An 18393-nucleotide genomic window follows, 5' to 3' on the forward strand; every position below is an offset into this window, starting at 1 on the left:
ATAATGTGACAAGAATAGTAGATTTTAGAATTAACAGGACTTCTACAACACTATGGATTAATCAGTAATCAGAGCTAATTACACCATATGAAATGTTATAATGTATTATTTCATCAGTATGAAACCATACTATGTTGAAAATAAAAAAAAAAAAAAAAAATGGATGTTTGTTATTTTATTTTCATAGCAGCATATGGTTCCAAGAAGTTCAGTACCATTTAACTTAGGATTATAATTGAAGCCCTGTTTTAGTTATCTTGTCTAAAATTTGAGACTTTATGAATTTACTGATGGCTTTTGGATGATTTATGATTTTGGGACCTATAATAAGCAAAGATAAGTTATTCCTCACTCTAGATAGATTTTTGATAAAATATAATTGGGGCTTAATAGCAGGACATGGCCATCTTGGTGACTCAAGTCTTTTTTTAACAGTTTTGACATTGGGGCATACAACGTGTGATATGGTAAAGAAGGTCAAGACTATCTGAACAAATTTGAGTAGTTTGGTCCTGTGACCTTGAGAAGTTATCCAACAGTTTACTTCATTAAAAAAAGACAAGAGTTAAGAATGACTGAGGCATGCTACTTACCATGCAGGACACTTGATATCTGATTAACATAAATACAGTTTATATATATCAAATAGCAATCTAGTTTTATATTGAGGTAATTAATTCGTGTGTAAGTCTGTTAAATGACTTGGTGTATTAAGATAAACACCTGAACAGTCAGCATGGATGTATTACCACAGCAACAAGCCATTTAGCCTTTTTTACAGGCCAAGTAAAAAATCAACTGAAAGGCTTTAATGACTATTGAAAATATTTATTGAATTAAATACATTATCACAGTCTAGTGGCTGGTAACACAAAATAGTGAGTAAATGGTCCCACAATTATCTTAAAATGAAAAACATACAAAGCACTTTCTTCTTCTCGTATAATCAAACATACCTTCCAGATATTTACAATTACACATACCAGGACACTTTCAGTAGACATACAAATTATATTGTAACCATTTGCTTCAGTGTGTAAATATTAACAACATCATCGATGGCATCATAAGGATATTTTATTCCATCACTATTGGCGGTTAGGAAGCACTTTTATTATTGGTGTAGTCACTATTACACCATACTTCAGTAATGAAGGAGTCATGATTAGGAACAAATGTCTGAGATTTTGTGATGAAACATGGCTTCAATTTTTGCTACACAGGAAATGCGCCGAACAATTATTACAAGACATGAGAGCTGTGAACTGTGTATGAAGTTTCAATACCATAGGACAAAAACCTGGGTAGGAAGTGAAAATGTCATATGGTTACATGCCATTTTTTTTAGCAGTGAGGCTACCCAAGTCCATTGTTTTGCAGTTGAAAATATCAAGTGATACTATTTGATTGTCCTGTAATAAGCCTATCCCCTGTCTAAGTAAGACCTAATGTGTGAGCCCTAATGTGTGAGCCCTCTGCACTTTTAAAAGTTGAATACAGCATTTATGTATATAAATTTGTTTACTGATCTGTGTAACCTCTCACAACTTGAAGTAAAGGATAATGATAAGAAATTTTAGTTGGAGTCTCCAGCATCTGGTGACACATGAACTTGCTGAGCAATACTGGCATAATACACTTGTCCTTGGCTGAACGGTAAAGAACGCGATGTTACCAGGTTCTTCTCTGGATTAGACAAAGGAATGCCATCATCATTTTTGTTCTCTAGTTTGGTATCTCCTTGCTTGAACCAAACATCTATAAAAAAAACAATGCTACATTTTTAACACATTTATAAGACAGTAAATTGAATTGCAGGCCAATGTGGCTCATATCTGTCACCTGGCTTTGCTTGGTTGAATTGCTTCATCTACACTAGGATTCTAAAGGTTTAAATCTATTTAGACATTGTTAAAATCCACTCATTTATGACTACAGGAGTAATTTGTTGGAAAAGTTGAAGAAATGACAACTCATATAGATTAAAAGATTTTCAGTCTGAGTGAACATTTTTCACGAATGACTCAGGAATGAAACATCCTCTTTAACAGTATAGCATTTCATACAGGCAAAGTGTCTTGAAAGCATGTCGAGAAGATTGAACACTTACCATCTTGGTTCTTAAGAATTTGTACAAGTGGGTGTGGTACCAGCCCAGACACAAGTGGAATGACATTGAGATGAATCTCAGCTGTCATATCTTCACACAGCTGAACCACACCTACAACACAAACATTTGTATACATCTAGAAATACCACTTCTCTGTTACAGAAATGAGCATTAAAAGGAAACCAAATAAAATTTTAAGTAATATATATGTTTACAAGAAAAAAAATCACAAAGGAAAACAGTCGAACTAGAATTCAAATCTATTTTATAGGAAATCAATATCAAAGAAATGTGTTAAAAAGGTTTCAGCCACGATTATGCACGAGTGATCGGTCACGTGGCACGTGTGAAGCCAAAGTGTTACATAAACTGACATAGTGTGTGTGTGAAAGAAACATTTAACATCTGCAGTTAATTCTGAATATAAGCTTGATGGCATGTCAAACTAGGCAATCTCACCATCACCAACGTAACACTTTGATGTCATGTACATGTTACCTGACCTCCATCAAAATAAACATTTTCACCAGACTAAGCTATAGGGAAGAGGAGTAGCTATTCCTGTGGTCTGTGTGCCAAGTAATACAAAACTCTGTGAACTATAAACATCATTTTAGACTGGAGTACAGAATTATGAATTATGAATCGTAGCCAAATCTCTTAAAAGGAATACATCATCTTCCTCATTTTTTAAACTTTAATAAGTTCATTTCTTGTAGTATTCCAACATAAACACTGGTCCAGTTAAGTACATGAATGTTACACCTACCAGATGTTTTACCACTCAGGACCCATATACTACTGTCCTGTAGCACCTGGTAGGACGGTGAGGTACATAGTGTGTTACACCTACTAGATGTTTTACCATTCAGGATCCATATACTACTGTCCTGTAGGACAGTGAAGTACATGAATGTTACACCTACCAGATGTTTTACCATTCAGGACCCATATACTACTGTCTTGCAGCACCTGGTAGGACAGTGAGGTACATAGTGTGTTACACCTACTAAATGTTTTACCATTCAGGACCCATATACTACTGTCCTGTAGCACCTGGTAGGACAGTGAAGTACATGAATGTTACACCTACCAGATGTTTTACCATTCAGGACCCATATACTACTGTCCTGTAGGACAGTGAAGTACATAGTGTGTTACACCTACCAGATGTTTTACCACTCAGGACCCATATACTACTGTCCTGTAGGACAGTGAAGTACATAGTGTGTTACACCTACAAGATGTTTTACCATTCAGGATCCATATACTACTGTCCTGTAGGACAGTGAGGTACATAGTGTGTTACACCTACCAGATGTTTTACCATTCAGGACCCATATACTACTGTCCTGTAGGACAGTGAAGTACATAGTGTGTTACACCTACCAGATGTTTTACCATTCAGAACTCATATACTACTGTCCTGTAGCACCTGGTAGGACAGTGAAGTACATAGTGTGTTACACCTACCAGATGTTTTACCACTCAGGACCCATATACTACTGTCCTGTAGGACAGTGAAGTACATAGTGTGTTACACCTACCAGATGTTTTACCACTCAGGACCCATATACTACTGTCCTGTAGCACCTGGTAGGAAAGCGACGTATCAGCCTCGTCATCCTCCTTATCATGTGACCGGATATGGATTCTAAGAGTAGCAGTGGCCCCAACTTTACAAGTTCCCATCTCAGGCTGGGCCGATACAGTTGTCTTCACAGTGTACAGGGTCTGTGGACACAGGATCACAATACACAAGATCAGGTCAATTATTGCTCTGGCTGACAGCAACTTTTCATTTAACACTTTAACACTAAAACTTTAAGATTGATGTACCAAATTTTATGATATTCACAAAAGATGAAATACATACCAAGAAGTTTTCTACACTACAGTTATATGAGAGTTGTCTGCTCCTGTTTTCCTGGTCCAGCATGGAATGGAATGTGGCAGTGAAACTAATGTTAGTTCTGATGACGTGTCTGGTGTTAGATTTGAGCTGCCACATGTACGACACATTCATGTCACGGTTCACCACCTGATCAATAAAAAATTTACTGTTGCTGAACTCACCAGATATTTATATTACGAAGTATTCAAGAGGAGATACAGCTGAATCAAAGTGACATTTACAAAAACACAAGATTGTATTATGGTGTTTAAAAAATTGAAAAAGATCGGTTTGAAAACTTGGAGATGATAAAGATAAACTAATTAAATGAAAAATGCAGTTACATACACCTAATTCTAAAAGAACAGAAGGTTGATGCTACTAAAGTCAAAAGAAGTTAGAAGTGTCTTTGCTGTTAAAAGATACAAAATCTGCAAACTTAAACACAAGAAGGATGGACACCCTTGGTGCCAGTTACTGGGCAAGGCTTTCTTCTATCCTAAATTCATTGTGGATGGTAAGAAAATGTCTATATGCTATAATCACAAATATTTGATGTTCATGAATTCAATAAGTTTTCAACTTGTACTTTCATACTCATAATTTTCATACATGGCATGGTGAGTTATCTTTATTTGCTGGCTAGACATGGTAGATGATGATTGTAAAGGAGAAAGTGTTACCAATTCTTGATTGGGTTTGTTGAGAGACAGGAGCTCTATATCCGGTGAGTCGACAGTCAGGTTGGGTGTGACTAGTGTGAAGTCCTCCCTAGTGTTGCCATGGACCAGTATCTGTAGGTATTTCCTACAGAGAAAGTCAATATCAAAGTACATAGCCAAAAGGTCAGAGTTCATATTCTCACATCTAATCAAATGTTGCTTAAACAAATTTTACAACAAAAAAAAGTAAATTTGCTTTTTAAATATTCATGAAAAAAAGTTGCTATTATCAAATATCAAGTTAGTTTCTGGTGTAAACATTTCCAGAAAGTATAATAAAAATATCACACGTAATGTATATGGCAAAAATGAAAATTTTTCTTACTTTTCCACCTTAAACTTTCCATTGACAATGGAAAAACAACAGAAGCTGTGCCTTGGTATGGACTGTCAAGATGAGTTTGGCCTTATAAAGGGTGGCACAAGCAAAAGACGGTCATTTACTACATGGAGTTTTCTGATGCTTATTAAATAGTTTACCTTCCAACTTGCTACATGGATATGTATCGGTATACAAACCTATTTGAAGCTGTGTGTAGTTTGTGTGTAATGTGGAATGGACAGGAAAACACTAGAGAACAACAGACAGGATCAGGGAATACATCACACTCAAGACGTATCTACAAATAAATAAAAAAAAATAAAGAACAGAAAAAGGTAAATTTATTAACATGAATTATGAATATAAAGCCAGATATAACAATCTACTTAACTAAAAAATGTTTATAATGAGATATGAAATATTGTAACAGTTAACTCTTTCAAAAATAGATTAGATGAACACTGGGAAAATCGAGAACTGGTATATAATTATAAAGCCGAAATTCTGTAGTTCCTGGATCTAAACATTATCATTGTATCACTGAGACCGGTATAGAGGATCGTAACACCCTGCACTGGTAATAAACTAAACTAAACTATGAAATTCCATGCTCCGATCTGTTATGGTTTTGAGATATACTTTTAAAATAGTAACAGGTCAACATGACGGGCACGATTTCAATGACAACAATAAATGTCTTAACATTAGAGACTTCATGCAATCCTTCGTGCTGTGAATGTTAAAGACACAATTTGTAGCAGTTTTGCAATATGAAATTTCCTTTATGAAGGAAAGGTACCATTCTGCTACTGTATATAATCTCATAAGTACAAAACAAAAGATCCCACAGGGATGTTGGTGCACACTTTTGTACAATTGATTTAAGTTTTTCTTAAGTTGGATCTTTTCCCTTCTTTCCTAATATCTTCTCTTTTATAAATGCTGTGTTGACAGGTGAAGTAATCCATATTTTTGTGGTAATTCACGTTTAGAACATACAACTTACAGGGCAAGTCTATAATATGTTGTGAACATCAGGTGTAGTGTATGATCAGACTATAACAGTGAAAACATGTCTGTTTCTACAGCTTGACCAATGTACACCTTGCTGAGTTGTGTGACATAGTGTCACTCATCATCTTAGAGGTAGGTTGATATTAACAGTCAAAATAATGATGGCTGCCTCTCAGACTTTTTGTTTCACTGATCAAAATAGACAATGCTTAAGTAAAGGGACCAAAGTGAAGTTAGAAAAGAAATCTGAGAATGACCCTAATTCTCCAGAAATTGTTATAACAAATTCTAACTGTGAAAATCCAAGATGGCCATCTGTCAGCCATATTATTTCTGCCTTAATGAACATAAAGTAAAAGCAGAATTTCATGTCATAATGAGAGCTACATTTGGACTTTTTGAAGTTAGTGGTACAGTGATATGTTTCCCCTCCAAATCAGTATTTCATGGGCTATGTTTAATCATCTTTGACAGTTTAACAAGTGGCTACAGCAACATCAAAATCACTGATAAATTATTCTTGAGACCTCAGCGTTGCGGTCAACTGTGTAGATGTCATGGAACATAAGGATCCTGAAGACTGCATGTCCAAGCTCTGTAATCTTTGACACCTGAAGAGTTGTCTCCTCTTCTTCCTGACATAAAGTCAGACCATCCGAGGTGAGGTAGGTCAGTTCGTCCCCTTCCTTCAGTACAAAACTACCTGGGTCCAGTGTGAGCTCTACCCACTGTTGTATACCTGATACCAGCTTTTCTGTAGGAAGATCAATATAGAACTTTACTGTCTGCATCACAAGGAAGTTTCAAAACAAATATTTAGAATTTGATGTATGAGCTGTAACTTTAGTCTTTGGAGAATGGTCATAAAAGTGAAACATATCACACATTATCTTAAATTTCAAAGGCAAATTTTGAAATGAAGTAAATGTCACTAGCTTGATAAAGCATTCATGGGTAGACGAACACTTACACGTATGGATGTTAATGATTGGTGGCACAAAGATGAATATAAAAATTGGCAGCTAGATACCTCAGATCTCCCATTTACCTATACCTTCTATTTTATGTGAGAGATGTGCATATCAGCTGATGAAAGAGTCCATTAAATATTTCCATACCCCTCCTACCTACCTCTGTCAATATAAACTTCATGTGATTTGCAACTATTAGGAAACAAGTTAAATTGAAAATTTACTAATCGTTATTGTTAGCATGGATGGAAGGGCATGAGGAGACTTACCTGATTGAGCCAGTGACCCCCTGCCCTTTCATGTCTATTTGGGGAATCAAATCCTGATGGCTAGGTAAAAGGGGTATATTACCACAGTGCCACCTGACCATCCAACCTACCTCCATTTACAGGGATCACATCACAGCTGGGATCATCGTGTTGAACAAGGAAGAACTGATCTGCCTCCAAATACTTAATGAAGTCCATACCTTTGATTTTCACCCACAGTTGTCCCAGTTTGTAGTGACCATCACTTGTATTCTGATAAATATCAATGATTCATAAGCTAGTCATGTACTAAATAACAGAAATTTATATCCTTATTACAATATACAACACACTCAGGTAATTTACAAACTGTATTCTATTCTCCCTGGATTTTAACTACTGTAAAATCAGTTCTGTTTTCTATTTTTCTTAAATCAAGTAGACAAATTTACCCCAATATTTTTTTTGTTATTTTGCAAGTGTTTGAATTAATTTGATAACAGTCATGACAGTTTGCTTGAATGATAGAAATTATAGCAAATTAATGACTACAAAGTGTATTTATGATAGAAAAAAGTTGTCTGATGATATTAGGAAATGAATATATCAGGTACTAGAGGTACTATATATATACAATAAAGAAATTACTTACCTTTTGTTCAAATATCAATCTGTTTTCTCCGGGTTTGATAACAACATCAACACAACTTGCGTAGTTGGTGAAATCATCATAGTCCTTTGATGAATCAGTAGGGTTTGTTGCTCGCCCTGAACTGTCTGCCCGGCGTAACACCTCATGAGTGTTAATACACACAATGCCAGCTGCATTTGGCCGTTGTGGAGCTCCCTCATAATGCGCTTGAACGTTTAATATACTAGTGATTTGCTGTGCTACAGGGTTAAAGTTAGGCACAGCCTCTTTAGCACTACTATTACTGGCCGTTCTGAACACTGCTGTCTTCTGAGACAATAGCTTAGGAGACTTATTCGTCTTCTTTAAAGAAATTTTTAAACTGTCACACTGAATATCACTTGGTGTGTTGTTGATGAGAATCACTTCTACCTGGAACGCCTGGTCTACTATGATCTTTGGGGTCAATACTGTCACTTCAGCAATGTGGAATAATGATGATAACTTCAACGTAAATGATGTGTCTGCAATTCAAATAATTATTTGATGGCTGTTGTAACACAATGATGTTAATTAGAATTAAATAAATTGCTGTGATGCTAATGTTATCAAACTTTGCTAATTACAATATATATTTGGCAACTTGTAGATGTTTTTTAACAATGGTTAAAGTAACATTTAGTGACATGCCCACGATATCTCCTTCCATTTATTCATTTTATGATAATGTCAATATTCTGTATAAATAACAGATTGTAACTATCCTTTACCTTGGCTTTTGGAAGCAGTTTCCATGATATCAAGCAGGTGGGTCTGTCGGACATCTGCAGGCAAGTTTGTACTGCTGGCTATGCTACAGCAGGTTTTAATGTATCTTGTATATAGGTCAAGGATATATCAAGAATTTAATCAAACACAAACAGAAAACCAGATGTATAATCTAGACTGACTCTGTCTAACCCCTGGGATTTTCTTTCTTTAAGTAAACCAACCTTATCAATTAAGAACTTAGTTTTATCTAGAAAGCAGTGCATTGATGATTCAATATTGCTATATGGTTTATGAATTTTCAATGCTAACCAATAGATATGTACAAAGATACTTATGATCGATGTCTTGCAGCTTCTGACACTTGGCAAGTTCTAACAGAGCCCCATCAGCTAAAGCATGCCATCCTTCACGCTGGTAGCTCTTCATAGCATCCACCAAAAAGCTCTCAGCTTTCTGAGCCTCTCCAAGGCGCCTATTACAGTCAGGAATAATTGCATGATTGAAAATGATAAAGAATGAGACTTATACATTGGAATCACAGCCAGTGTTGAACTTCTTTAATATACTGGCCTATTCATTATGAAGAACATATATATCATAGATTTATAATAATAGGGTGAGCTGAAATAATATTTTTTCATCAGCAATGAGGATGTCCCATTATTTAAAGTTTCAAATGACATCAATTTAGAAATATTTCATAAATGTATATGCTAAACAGGAGGAAATTTGAAATTAAAGACTTAGTGAACTAACATATAGAAATCAGCCAGGTCCTTGCCGATGAGTCTTGCTGATCTAAACCTTCCTATATGTTTAAAGGTTCCCATGGTCAATTCAGACAGCTCCTAAAATTGATAGGGTGATCATAAATCAATTAACAAAATTAACGACATTTGCCACAATATTTTACAGCAGTAAACATGAATTTCCAGATAAATATTTTCATTATAGCATGCCATTGCATTTATAGAGAATTCTTTATCTGTTCTTAATATTTTTACTTTTCCTAGTTAGGATATAAAAGTAACATACTCTAATATATCTTAAACTAAGCAAAGCTTATTGAACAATAAACAGTTACCACCCTCAGGTAACCTTGGTATATGTGATTCATTGTACATAATGCAATTATTAGTGAATCAAGAATCAGGGCTTTGTCTGGGTGAATATGAGAGATAATACTTGCATATTACTCTCTGTAATCCCACAAGATACTAACAAATTGACAACAGATCGACTATCTGACCTGCAGCAAGTAAACACTGGACGAGACTAATAGAATTAGTTATAGACTAAAGTTTAAACTAAATTAATGATTTCACTTTAAATCTGATGCTGTTGAAGATGCAAAGTATGTCATACCAGAAATATTTTTTGGAATGTGTCATTAGATGATAATGCTTCCCTCAGCTTGTCCCTGGGGCGGGGTGAGTCAGATCTGTTTGATCCAGAGTAATTTTCCTCTGTTGAAATGAAAATCAAAAACATACAAATCAATATCACTACATCTGGTATTTCAATTGATAATAGTTTTGTCTGTGTTCTATTCTTTGTATTGATCACTTCTATCAAAAAAAAGAAAAAGAAAAAAGAATTACACAACAAAGTGTACTGTATAAAAACAAACTTGTAACACAACATGTTTTTTTTTCCTTTTTTCAAATCCTATCTTCCATGTTCTTCTGATATTAAAGTATTTGGAGTGTAAATTATTACTTTTGGTAAAAATCATGATGTTTACCCAAGTTTCTAATCTCGGCAACTTTTGGTTTATGTTACGATCAGGCGTTGTTGACTATAAACCCTAGAGCAAGATGGACACACAAATGTATGGGTGCTTTGCATCAAATATTGTCACTAGCTATTCCAGACAAAAGAACAAAAAACAAAAACAAAACAAAAAGTACAAATGGCTATGGTTACATTGGTATTGAAATAAGTAGACATAAGTATAAATTTAGCCAAATATGTGTTGATGACAACTTCCATAAATTAAAAAATAAAGTTCACACCCGCCAAAAGGCGCCCAGTAGGAAAACCCATTGATATAGGAGAAACAGAATGCTATACTTTGTAAAGAATGCAAAACCTAGTAGGTATATTAAAAATTGCATTGATTAAGACTAATCCACACAATGTATGAAATATAAAACTACATCCCAGTCAGTTACAATTCTTGTCGCATGCATATCTAATGCAATATGTCACCGTGGTAGAACCAGGCCACTCTCATGAAAATGATTTCAAACCAAGTAAGCAGCACCCCAAATGCACAAAGGACACATTTTCCTCCGCTGTTGCCTAGGCTTCAATTGTCCTTCACCAGATTTAAGCAATACACCTTGTATCTATATTTTAAATCCTGTGGACAGAAACTCATATAACTTTGTGAAGAGGTAAAGGATCTCCAATACTCATGTTGTATCAATGTTTAAATTTCTTCACATTGCACCCCTAATACCTGAAGATCACACAATACGTATGATACAATATGTCCTACAAGGTGAATCTAAACAGCATCAAGCTCAAAACAAATTTATTTTTAAAGTTGTATGAAGCCAAATGTTTCAGAGTTCTGACTTTGACATTGATAAGACCTGATTTTCGGCCTGTAATTGGTACCCTCTACAAATACACAATACGTTAATTGGTGTTTCCTCTCTGATATAAACTAACCTGTGTCTTCCTCTATACCCATGCCTGATGTCAGATCTAGCACCATGGTCAGCTGCTCTGAGGAAGGTGTGTCATCTGGTGTCAGTCCACACATCTCACCTATACTGTAAAGCTAACACCACAACATCGGTTACCATCAATCAATTTTTAGAATTACATAGGCAATCCACCTTGGTATTACAACTTCAATCTATGTTATCTAATCTAAAAAATTACAAAAATCTTCATACCTTCATTTTAATTTTGATTCTTCTATCACACTTATACCATGTATGTAATGAAAATAAGATTTCTAACATCACTAAAACCAGGTTACCTTTCGCCTTGTATAGTCACGAAGATTAGCAGTGTATAAGGAGTAGGCTTCCATCTGTGAAGAATCAGTGTGTTTTTCACATGTCTGTAGGATTTCCATACAGCTGAGGAATACCCAACAGTCCAGAGCTGCCTCTGGCATCACCACCTATCACCAACAATAACATGACTAATAAGAGTCAACATAATAATTATAATAAAATTCTGTTAAAAGAATACCCACTTCTGTAATCACTATGTTTGTAAATGAAATCACGTCTTTACACTTTATCAAGTCTCAAGTGAGCATCAAATATTCTGGACACTCCCGCATCAAATATTTCTTAAACAGTAGGGCCTAATAAAATGGAGGCAGCATGTTTTATCAGAGTGTTTTTCTCAAAAACACATTCTAATCCTGAAAGCTTTTTATGCTTCTTAGAATACGTTATTAATTCAAATGTAACTTTACAAATAGGGATCTAAACAAACAAAACAGTGAGGTGTTCATTAGTATGTATCCACCTTGAGAGTGTTGACTTCCTGTATGGTCTGGTGGAGGAAGTTGACAGCCCGTTGTGCTACCTCCCAAGGTTTTCCCAACAGGAAGAGAAGAGCACACTGCCGGGAGAACAAATAGTTACGGAAATCAAGCAGAGTGGCCTCGTTATGTTTGACCTTGTCCCTTTTGTCATGGTTTATAGCTTTCCTTAATGACAGCCCTGCCCATGAGTTACAGTCCTTTGTGAATTTAGACATCCATGCTGCTTTTTCTGTAATAGAAAATATTCTTTTCTTGATAAGTGTAGATACTGTTTATTAGCAGTTCACATGAAATCTAGTATTTATATGTCTGTATGATAATCAGAATAAGAAAAACAGCAGTGGAATAATTAGGCTGGAAAGTGTCAGTGTCCTGTTTATTTTTCTCCCAAATTCAATTTCTGATTGTTTCCTTTCACTAACATATGCTAAACTGTATGAGCATCGATTAAATATATCACACACCTATAAACTTAAAGAAAACAGAATTTCTGAGTTTGAGATATTATTTTCATCATTTTCATCTTAGTCTTGTTTGTAATATGTTGTTAAGTTGAAATTTTGATAAAACATTAGTACTTTTTGTTTTCTGAATTTTTTAAAAATTAAATGGAACTTTTAAATAACATGATAATCAAATACAAACAGAACTGTATGGAGTCTATGGACAATGCCTTTATTTCTTATTGTTTTATCATTATTTATCAAAAAAAGGACACTATTTAATGTGATCTCTGGGGGAACCATATATCTCCTCTATAGATACTGTCAAGTTATAAATCAAACAAAGATATAACACTTACTTCCAGTGGTAGCTTGTGTCAGGACAAACTGTGAGAACAAGGCATCTAACTCATCATACTGGATCAGAGCATCGTCATACAGACCAAGCATCTCGAACATAAACCCCAACTCCTCCTGTAACACAACATAATTAAAACATTCTATCATCATACACAAACAAGCATCTCAAACATAAACCCCAACTCCTCCTGTAACACAACATAAATAGAACATCCTATATAACATATTGACCAAACATTCAATACTAAAGTATTATTGTGCAGACCCATATCACATAAAACCTATTAACTTCTGATGGTATTAACACATCATTCAATCAAGGTGTACATAAAGTTGTGATCTAACAATAACTTTATATCATTTTAGTATTCTTTTAGTCCAGCTGCAGGACTGTGAAGTAGGTCAACAGTTAACCGTAGATGTAAGTGTCAAAGATGAAAAAAATTTTATGATGCAAACTGACAGTTCATGCATAAGTGATTTTGTTTACCAACAATAAATCTATGATCACCAATAAGACCCCCTCCAAATAATGCCTGGTTTAGCACACTAGCTTTTTAGACTCTGCCAAATACATGTTTATATAGGTTTCACTTGATATTTCTATTTCAATAAAATCACATCCATTGTGAAATGAAAGTAAACAATGGGAAGAACAGATCATTGACAGAATCTTCTAAAACTGAATTAACAGGCAAATTAACCTTCACATTAGTGTAGTATTGGAAAAGACATCATCAAAAATGTTATCATTTTGTCACCTGAACAAGGAAAAAGGTAACAAAGTCCCAGCCAGGTTCGTTTCGTTTTTCTCTCAGGCTCCTCATGTTTTCCTCATACTTGCTGAGGTGTCTACTAAATGCCTGTAACATCAGTCCTCTCATGCGACCTAGAAAGCCATTCCATGATTCCTGACTCTTAGAGTCCAGTTTAAGAGGCTCATTCAAGACGATACATCTGAAAACAGAAACATATTGTTCCACAGACAGCTGAATGGCTAGAGTATCCAATTCTACATCATTATAAGAAATATTTTAATGTATTCAGAGATTCATTATGTATTGGTGGAATGTGTGACCACTCAGAACTGGCTTACAGTGGAATGTGTGACCATTTAGAACTGGCTTACGGTGAAATGTGTGACCACTTAGAACTGGCTTACAGTGGAATGTGTGACCACTTAGAACTGGCTTACGGTGGAATGTGTGACCATTTAGAACTGGCTTACGGTGGAATGTGTGACCATTTAGAACTGGCTTACGGTGGAATGTGTGACCACTTAGAACTGGCTTACGATGGTATGTGTGACCACTCAGAACTGGCTTACAATGGAATGTGTGACCACTTAGAACTGACTTTACAGTGAAATGTGTGACCACTTAGAACTAGCTTACGGTGGAATGTGTGACCACTTAGAACTAGCTTACGGTGGAATGTGTGACCACTTAGAACTAGCTTACGGTGGAATGTGTGACCACTAAGAACTGGCTTACAGTGAAATGTGTGACCACTTAGAACTGGCTTACAGTGAAATGTGTGACCACTTAGAACTAGCTTACGGTGAAATGTGTGACCACTTAGAACTGGCTTACGGTGAAATGTGTGACCACTTAGAACTGACTTACAGTGGAATGTGTGACCACTTAGAACTGGCTTACGGTGGAATGTGTGACCACTTAGAACTGGCTTACAGTGGAATGTGTGACCACTTAGAACTTGCTTACAGTGAAATGTGTGACCACTTAGAACTGGCTTACGATGGAATGTGTGACCACTTAGAACTGGCTTACAGTGAAATGTGTGACCACTTAGAACTAGCTTACGGTGAAATGTGTGACCACCTAGAACTAGCTTACGGTGAAATGTGTGACCACTTAGAACTAGCTTACGGTGAAATGTGTGACCACTTAGAACTAGCTTACGGTGGAATGTGTGACCACTTAGAACTGGCTTACGGTGGAATGTGTGACCATTTAGAACTGGCTTACGGTGAAATGTGTGACCACTTAGAACTGGCTTACGGTGGAATGTGTGACCATTTAGAACTGGCTTGCGATGAAATGTGTGACCATTTAGAACTAGCTTACGGTGAAATGTGTGACCACTTAGAACTGGCTTACGGTGAAATGTGTGACCACTTAGAACTGGCTTACGGTGAAATGTGTGACCACTTATAACTTATAACAGTCATACGTCTGTTTGTTGATACCATTAATAATTCAGGATGTCCACTGATACTTCCCCTCGCCTTTGTTGTCATTTATCTATTGGTTCAATAAATACCACATTAATATAATTTTGTTGATATCAATGGACCGATCTTGATTATATCTGTAACAATGATAAGCTCTGAAAATGATACCTGTCTGGGTGTTTGCTACAGAAGTCATTCTTGACTTTATCAATGACAGAGGATCGCGGCAGTAGTTTGGACTTGATTTTGCTTTCATCATTAACGACAACTGCAATCAACCAGTCTGGGTTGTTCTTGTTCTTAAGTGCAGTGTGCCATTCCATCAACTCTTCCTTCACAGACTGTTTGTATGTGTCAAGGTCCTGAGAACAAAACAGAAGTTATCAGACTGAATGTAATGTACCATTTGTAAGGATATCAACATTGATAAGAATTAAATATTCAGAAGTAAAGTCTATCCAGCAATATTGCATTACTTAAAATTCTTTATACAAAAAGTTTGCTTCTGCTTTGTCAATAAGCCTTATTACATTTGTAAACTTTGACATAAGATGTATGTGTTATCACCTCTTTATTTTTAAATCAGAACAGCACAGTTGACTATTATTGTACATGTATTGTATATCATTGTTATTTCAATAACAATGTGCATCTTAGAGCAGAACTTGTTTAAAGGGACAGACATTAACACTACAATCATGGATGTTTGGGACTCAGATATGTGAGTTCTGGACACATGACTTTCCTGTTGGATTCACTCAATTTGTGAGTAAAGGGACTCATCTAAATTTTGGACACAGTGTTCTGCACTTACCAGAAAAATTCCTACAAAAATTACTGCAGTACAAAATTATAGAGTAGAACCTCAAAAAAACAGAACACTACAAATTTTTTGGAAATTAGCTCCAAAGAAGCCAATCAGTTTCCTCTAACTTGAACTTGGAACGGTGAAATGCACCAAATATAACAAGATATTGAAACTCTGAAAGGGAACAAATCCTCAACCCTGGCCAACGAGTCAGCCCTCTACCAATGGAGCAAGGGAAATTCCCTCAAGACAATGATTTTATCAAGTATTATGTGGATTTGGATTTATCTTTCAATGATCAGTGGAACTTTCATTTTACAGTTCTTATACATGTATATCCTTAAAAGGACCTATATCTTACACAATCTGTCCAAAATATGTGAAAGTAAGGTCGGCTAACAAGTGTCTTGTCCTTCTCATGGGGGAGAATATCTTCATCAAAAGGAACAAAGCTGGCCTCCAGCTGGACAGTTTTCGGAGGTCGACCATAGGATCTGCACACAAAATACATACATGTCAACTTGTTTAAAACAAATTGCTAAATTCAGTGTAATAACTAAATCATGCATGCACATTAAAACAACTCAAATTTACAATTACTTTGCACTTGTTGAACAAGATGTAAAGAGGTAAGAGATCTCAGAGGGCTTTCGCATTTCCCTTCTTTTATCTTCTTTCTCTTTGCTCCTAGGTATATGAAATTTGAAAACTCTTTTTAAGAAATAGTGATGATAATCTTTAACTACCAAATCCAAGACTGTCAGCCACTTTGTTTTTCTGATCAGTCCCAAAATCAGGAGGCACAACATGGGCCCAAGCCAGAACCTATGTGTGAAGTTTGAAAAATATTTTTCCAGTACTTCTCAGTAATAAATAACAAGAATTGCTTACTGACAGACAGTGGTGGACAACAGACATAGGACATTTGAATGGTTAGAAGCAATGTCTTGGGGAAACTTTTTTTTGAAAGATATTTCCTTGAACAGCTTACCTGCCAATTAGTACTTGTGAATATATAGATGTGTGCTTTTTATATTATGAAGAAAATTTGTTCATATGCATCTTACACATTATATATAATTTGCTTTTTAACAGATTATATTGTAACAAGCTGAAATAATATAGACAAATCAGTATAAAAATACCTCCTCCATTCTGTAGGCTCCCTTGGTAATCCTTGCAGGAGAGCAGAATGTAATGAAGAGAACAGAACCTGATTTCCATGACCTGTGAACAAAAGTTGAAAACTGTTTAAAAAATATAAAGATTTTGTTTGTATGTCCAGTACATAGTGTGAGCTATGAAAAAATTGTTGTTCTTACACATAAAAAGTCAAATTACTTTGCCAATGAGAGAAATTGCTAATGTATGGATTGAGGCTCCCATTTTGTTTTATTATCACGTCTGAAATCCAGTCAATTTTTACTATTTTCTTTCATTTCATATTTCTAATTTGAAAAAGCATTTTCAAGATTTAGTCTATTGATTTTATCATCTGGGTTTAGTTTACCAATTGAGATCTAGTGCAGCTTGCAAGGTGGGTAATGTGACATGCTTAATGAATCCTGAAAGTTTTTACAATCATGTCCTGCTCCAAAAATGCCAGCAGTTTTAAATACATGGCAAGAGACTTGTGGCAGGCATTGCTCTTTGCTCAATAGCATCAAATACTAAATATCAAATGGCAGATAAGCAGCCTCCTAAACCTCATGTTATGGTTCAAATACAGTACAGTACTTGTATTGCTCAATAATATCACTTCGTGTTCTTTTTTTTTATTCAGAAACATCCTTGAATTTAAGAGTATGTTTCAAACCGGTTTAATTACCGTAGTACATAAAAACTATTTTCAGCGTTTATCTTAAGGATACACCTTTATATTACGCAGTTTTTTAAGTCTTCGGATGAAAAATAAAATAGGCTTAGAGATGCTCACAGGCAAACTGGCAAATGCTGATGAAGTTGTTTACATTATTGATCACAATCAAAAACATACAGATAACAATTTGCATTACGATATGTCGTTTTCTTATGATAGTAAATGTATTGTCTTGTTAAATAATCACTTGTAACGATGGGTTTTGTCTCCATGATGGAACACGGCACCCTGATAACATTCAAGTGGTTCTTCAGTCCGCCTCCATTTTTTTCGTCTGCTTTCGAGGAGAATTAGCCGCAGTTTCGTTTTTTTAACCACGAAACAAAAATGACTCACTTAATCATAATATCTAGACCTACATGCACCAAACAAAATTTTCTTATCACATTGTTTATCCAATGTTTCCTTTATTTCCAAAATGGGAGTTTCAATCCGCGTTAATACGAAGCTAAATACATACCACTGTAACAAATCTGAGTTATTTGTATGTTTATCTCTCACCATAAGAA

At 35.4% G+C, this 18393-nt stretch overlaps 1 protein-coding gene across 1 annotated transcript; it reads right to left on the bottom strand.

The window, feature by feature from the left end:
• Positions 1-854: 854 nt before the first annotated feature.
• LOC132545749 (trafficking protein particle complex subunit 10-like) lies at positions 855-18124 on the bottom strand. The gene is made up of 22 exons (XM_060209438.1): positions 18072-18124; positions 17151-17232; positions 16367-16499; positions 15366-15559; positions 13765-13960; positions 13003-13117; positions 12182-12429; positions 11679-11825; positions 11363-11474; positions 10049-10149; positions 9440-9531; positions 9015-9155; positions 8683-8786; positions 7934-8436; positions 7413-7554; positions 6590-6816; positions 5246-5346; positions 4688-4811; positions 3987-4151; positions 3658-3844; positions 2111-2221; positions 855-1758 (listed from the first exon to the last, which is right to left on the bottom strand). The coding sequence occupies exons 1-22, from the start codon at positions 18094-18096 to the stop codon at positions 1577-1579; spliced, it is 3432 nt and encodes a 1143-aa protein (XP_060065421.1). The 5' UTR covers positions 18097-18124; the 3' UTR covers positions 855-1576.
• Positions 18125-18393: the final 269 nt, after the last annotated feature.

Source organism: Ylistrum balloti, unplaced genomic scaffold (assembly GCF_031769215.1).
Source record: "Ylistrum balloti isolate Yb309-2 unplaced genomic scaffold, AGI_CSIRO_Ybal_v1 Utg369856, whole genome shotgun sequence".
Classification (NCBI taxonomy): domain Eukaryota; kingdom Metazoa; phylum Mollusca; class Bivalvia; order Pectinida; family Pectinidae; genus Ylistrum; species Ylistrum balloti.

Coding starts and splice junctions, on each gene's coding strand:
- LOC132545749 (XM_060209438.1), bottom strand. CDS start 18,096: ATGGAGACAAAACCCATCGTTACAA. Junction 8,787..9,014: donor CTGCAAGACATCGATCATAA/GTATCTTTGTAC, acceptor CCTATATACAAG/ATACATTAAAACCTGCTGTA. Junction 6,817..7,412: donor TGTGATCCCTGTAAATGGAG/GTAGGTTGGATG, acceptor ATCTTCCTACAG/AAAAGCTGGTATCAGGTATA.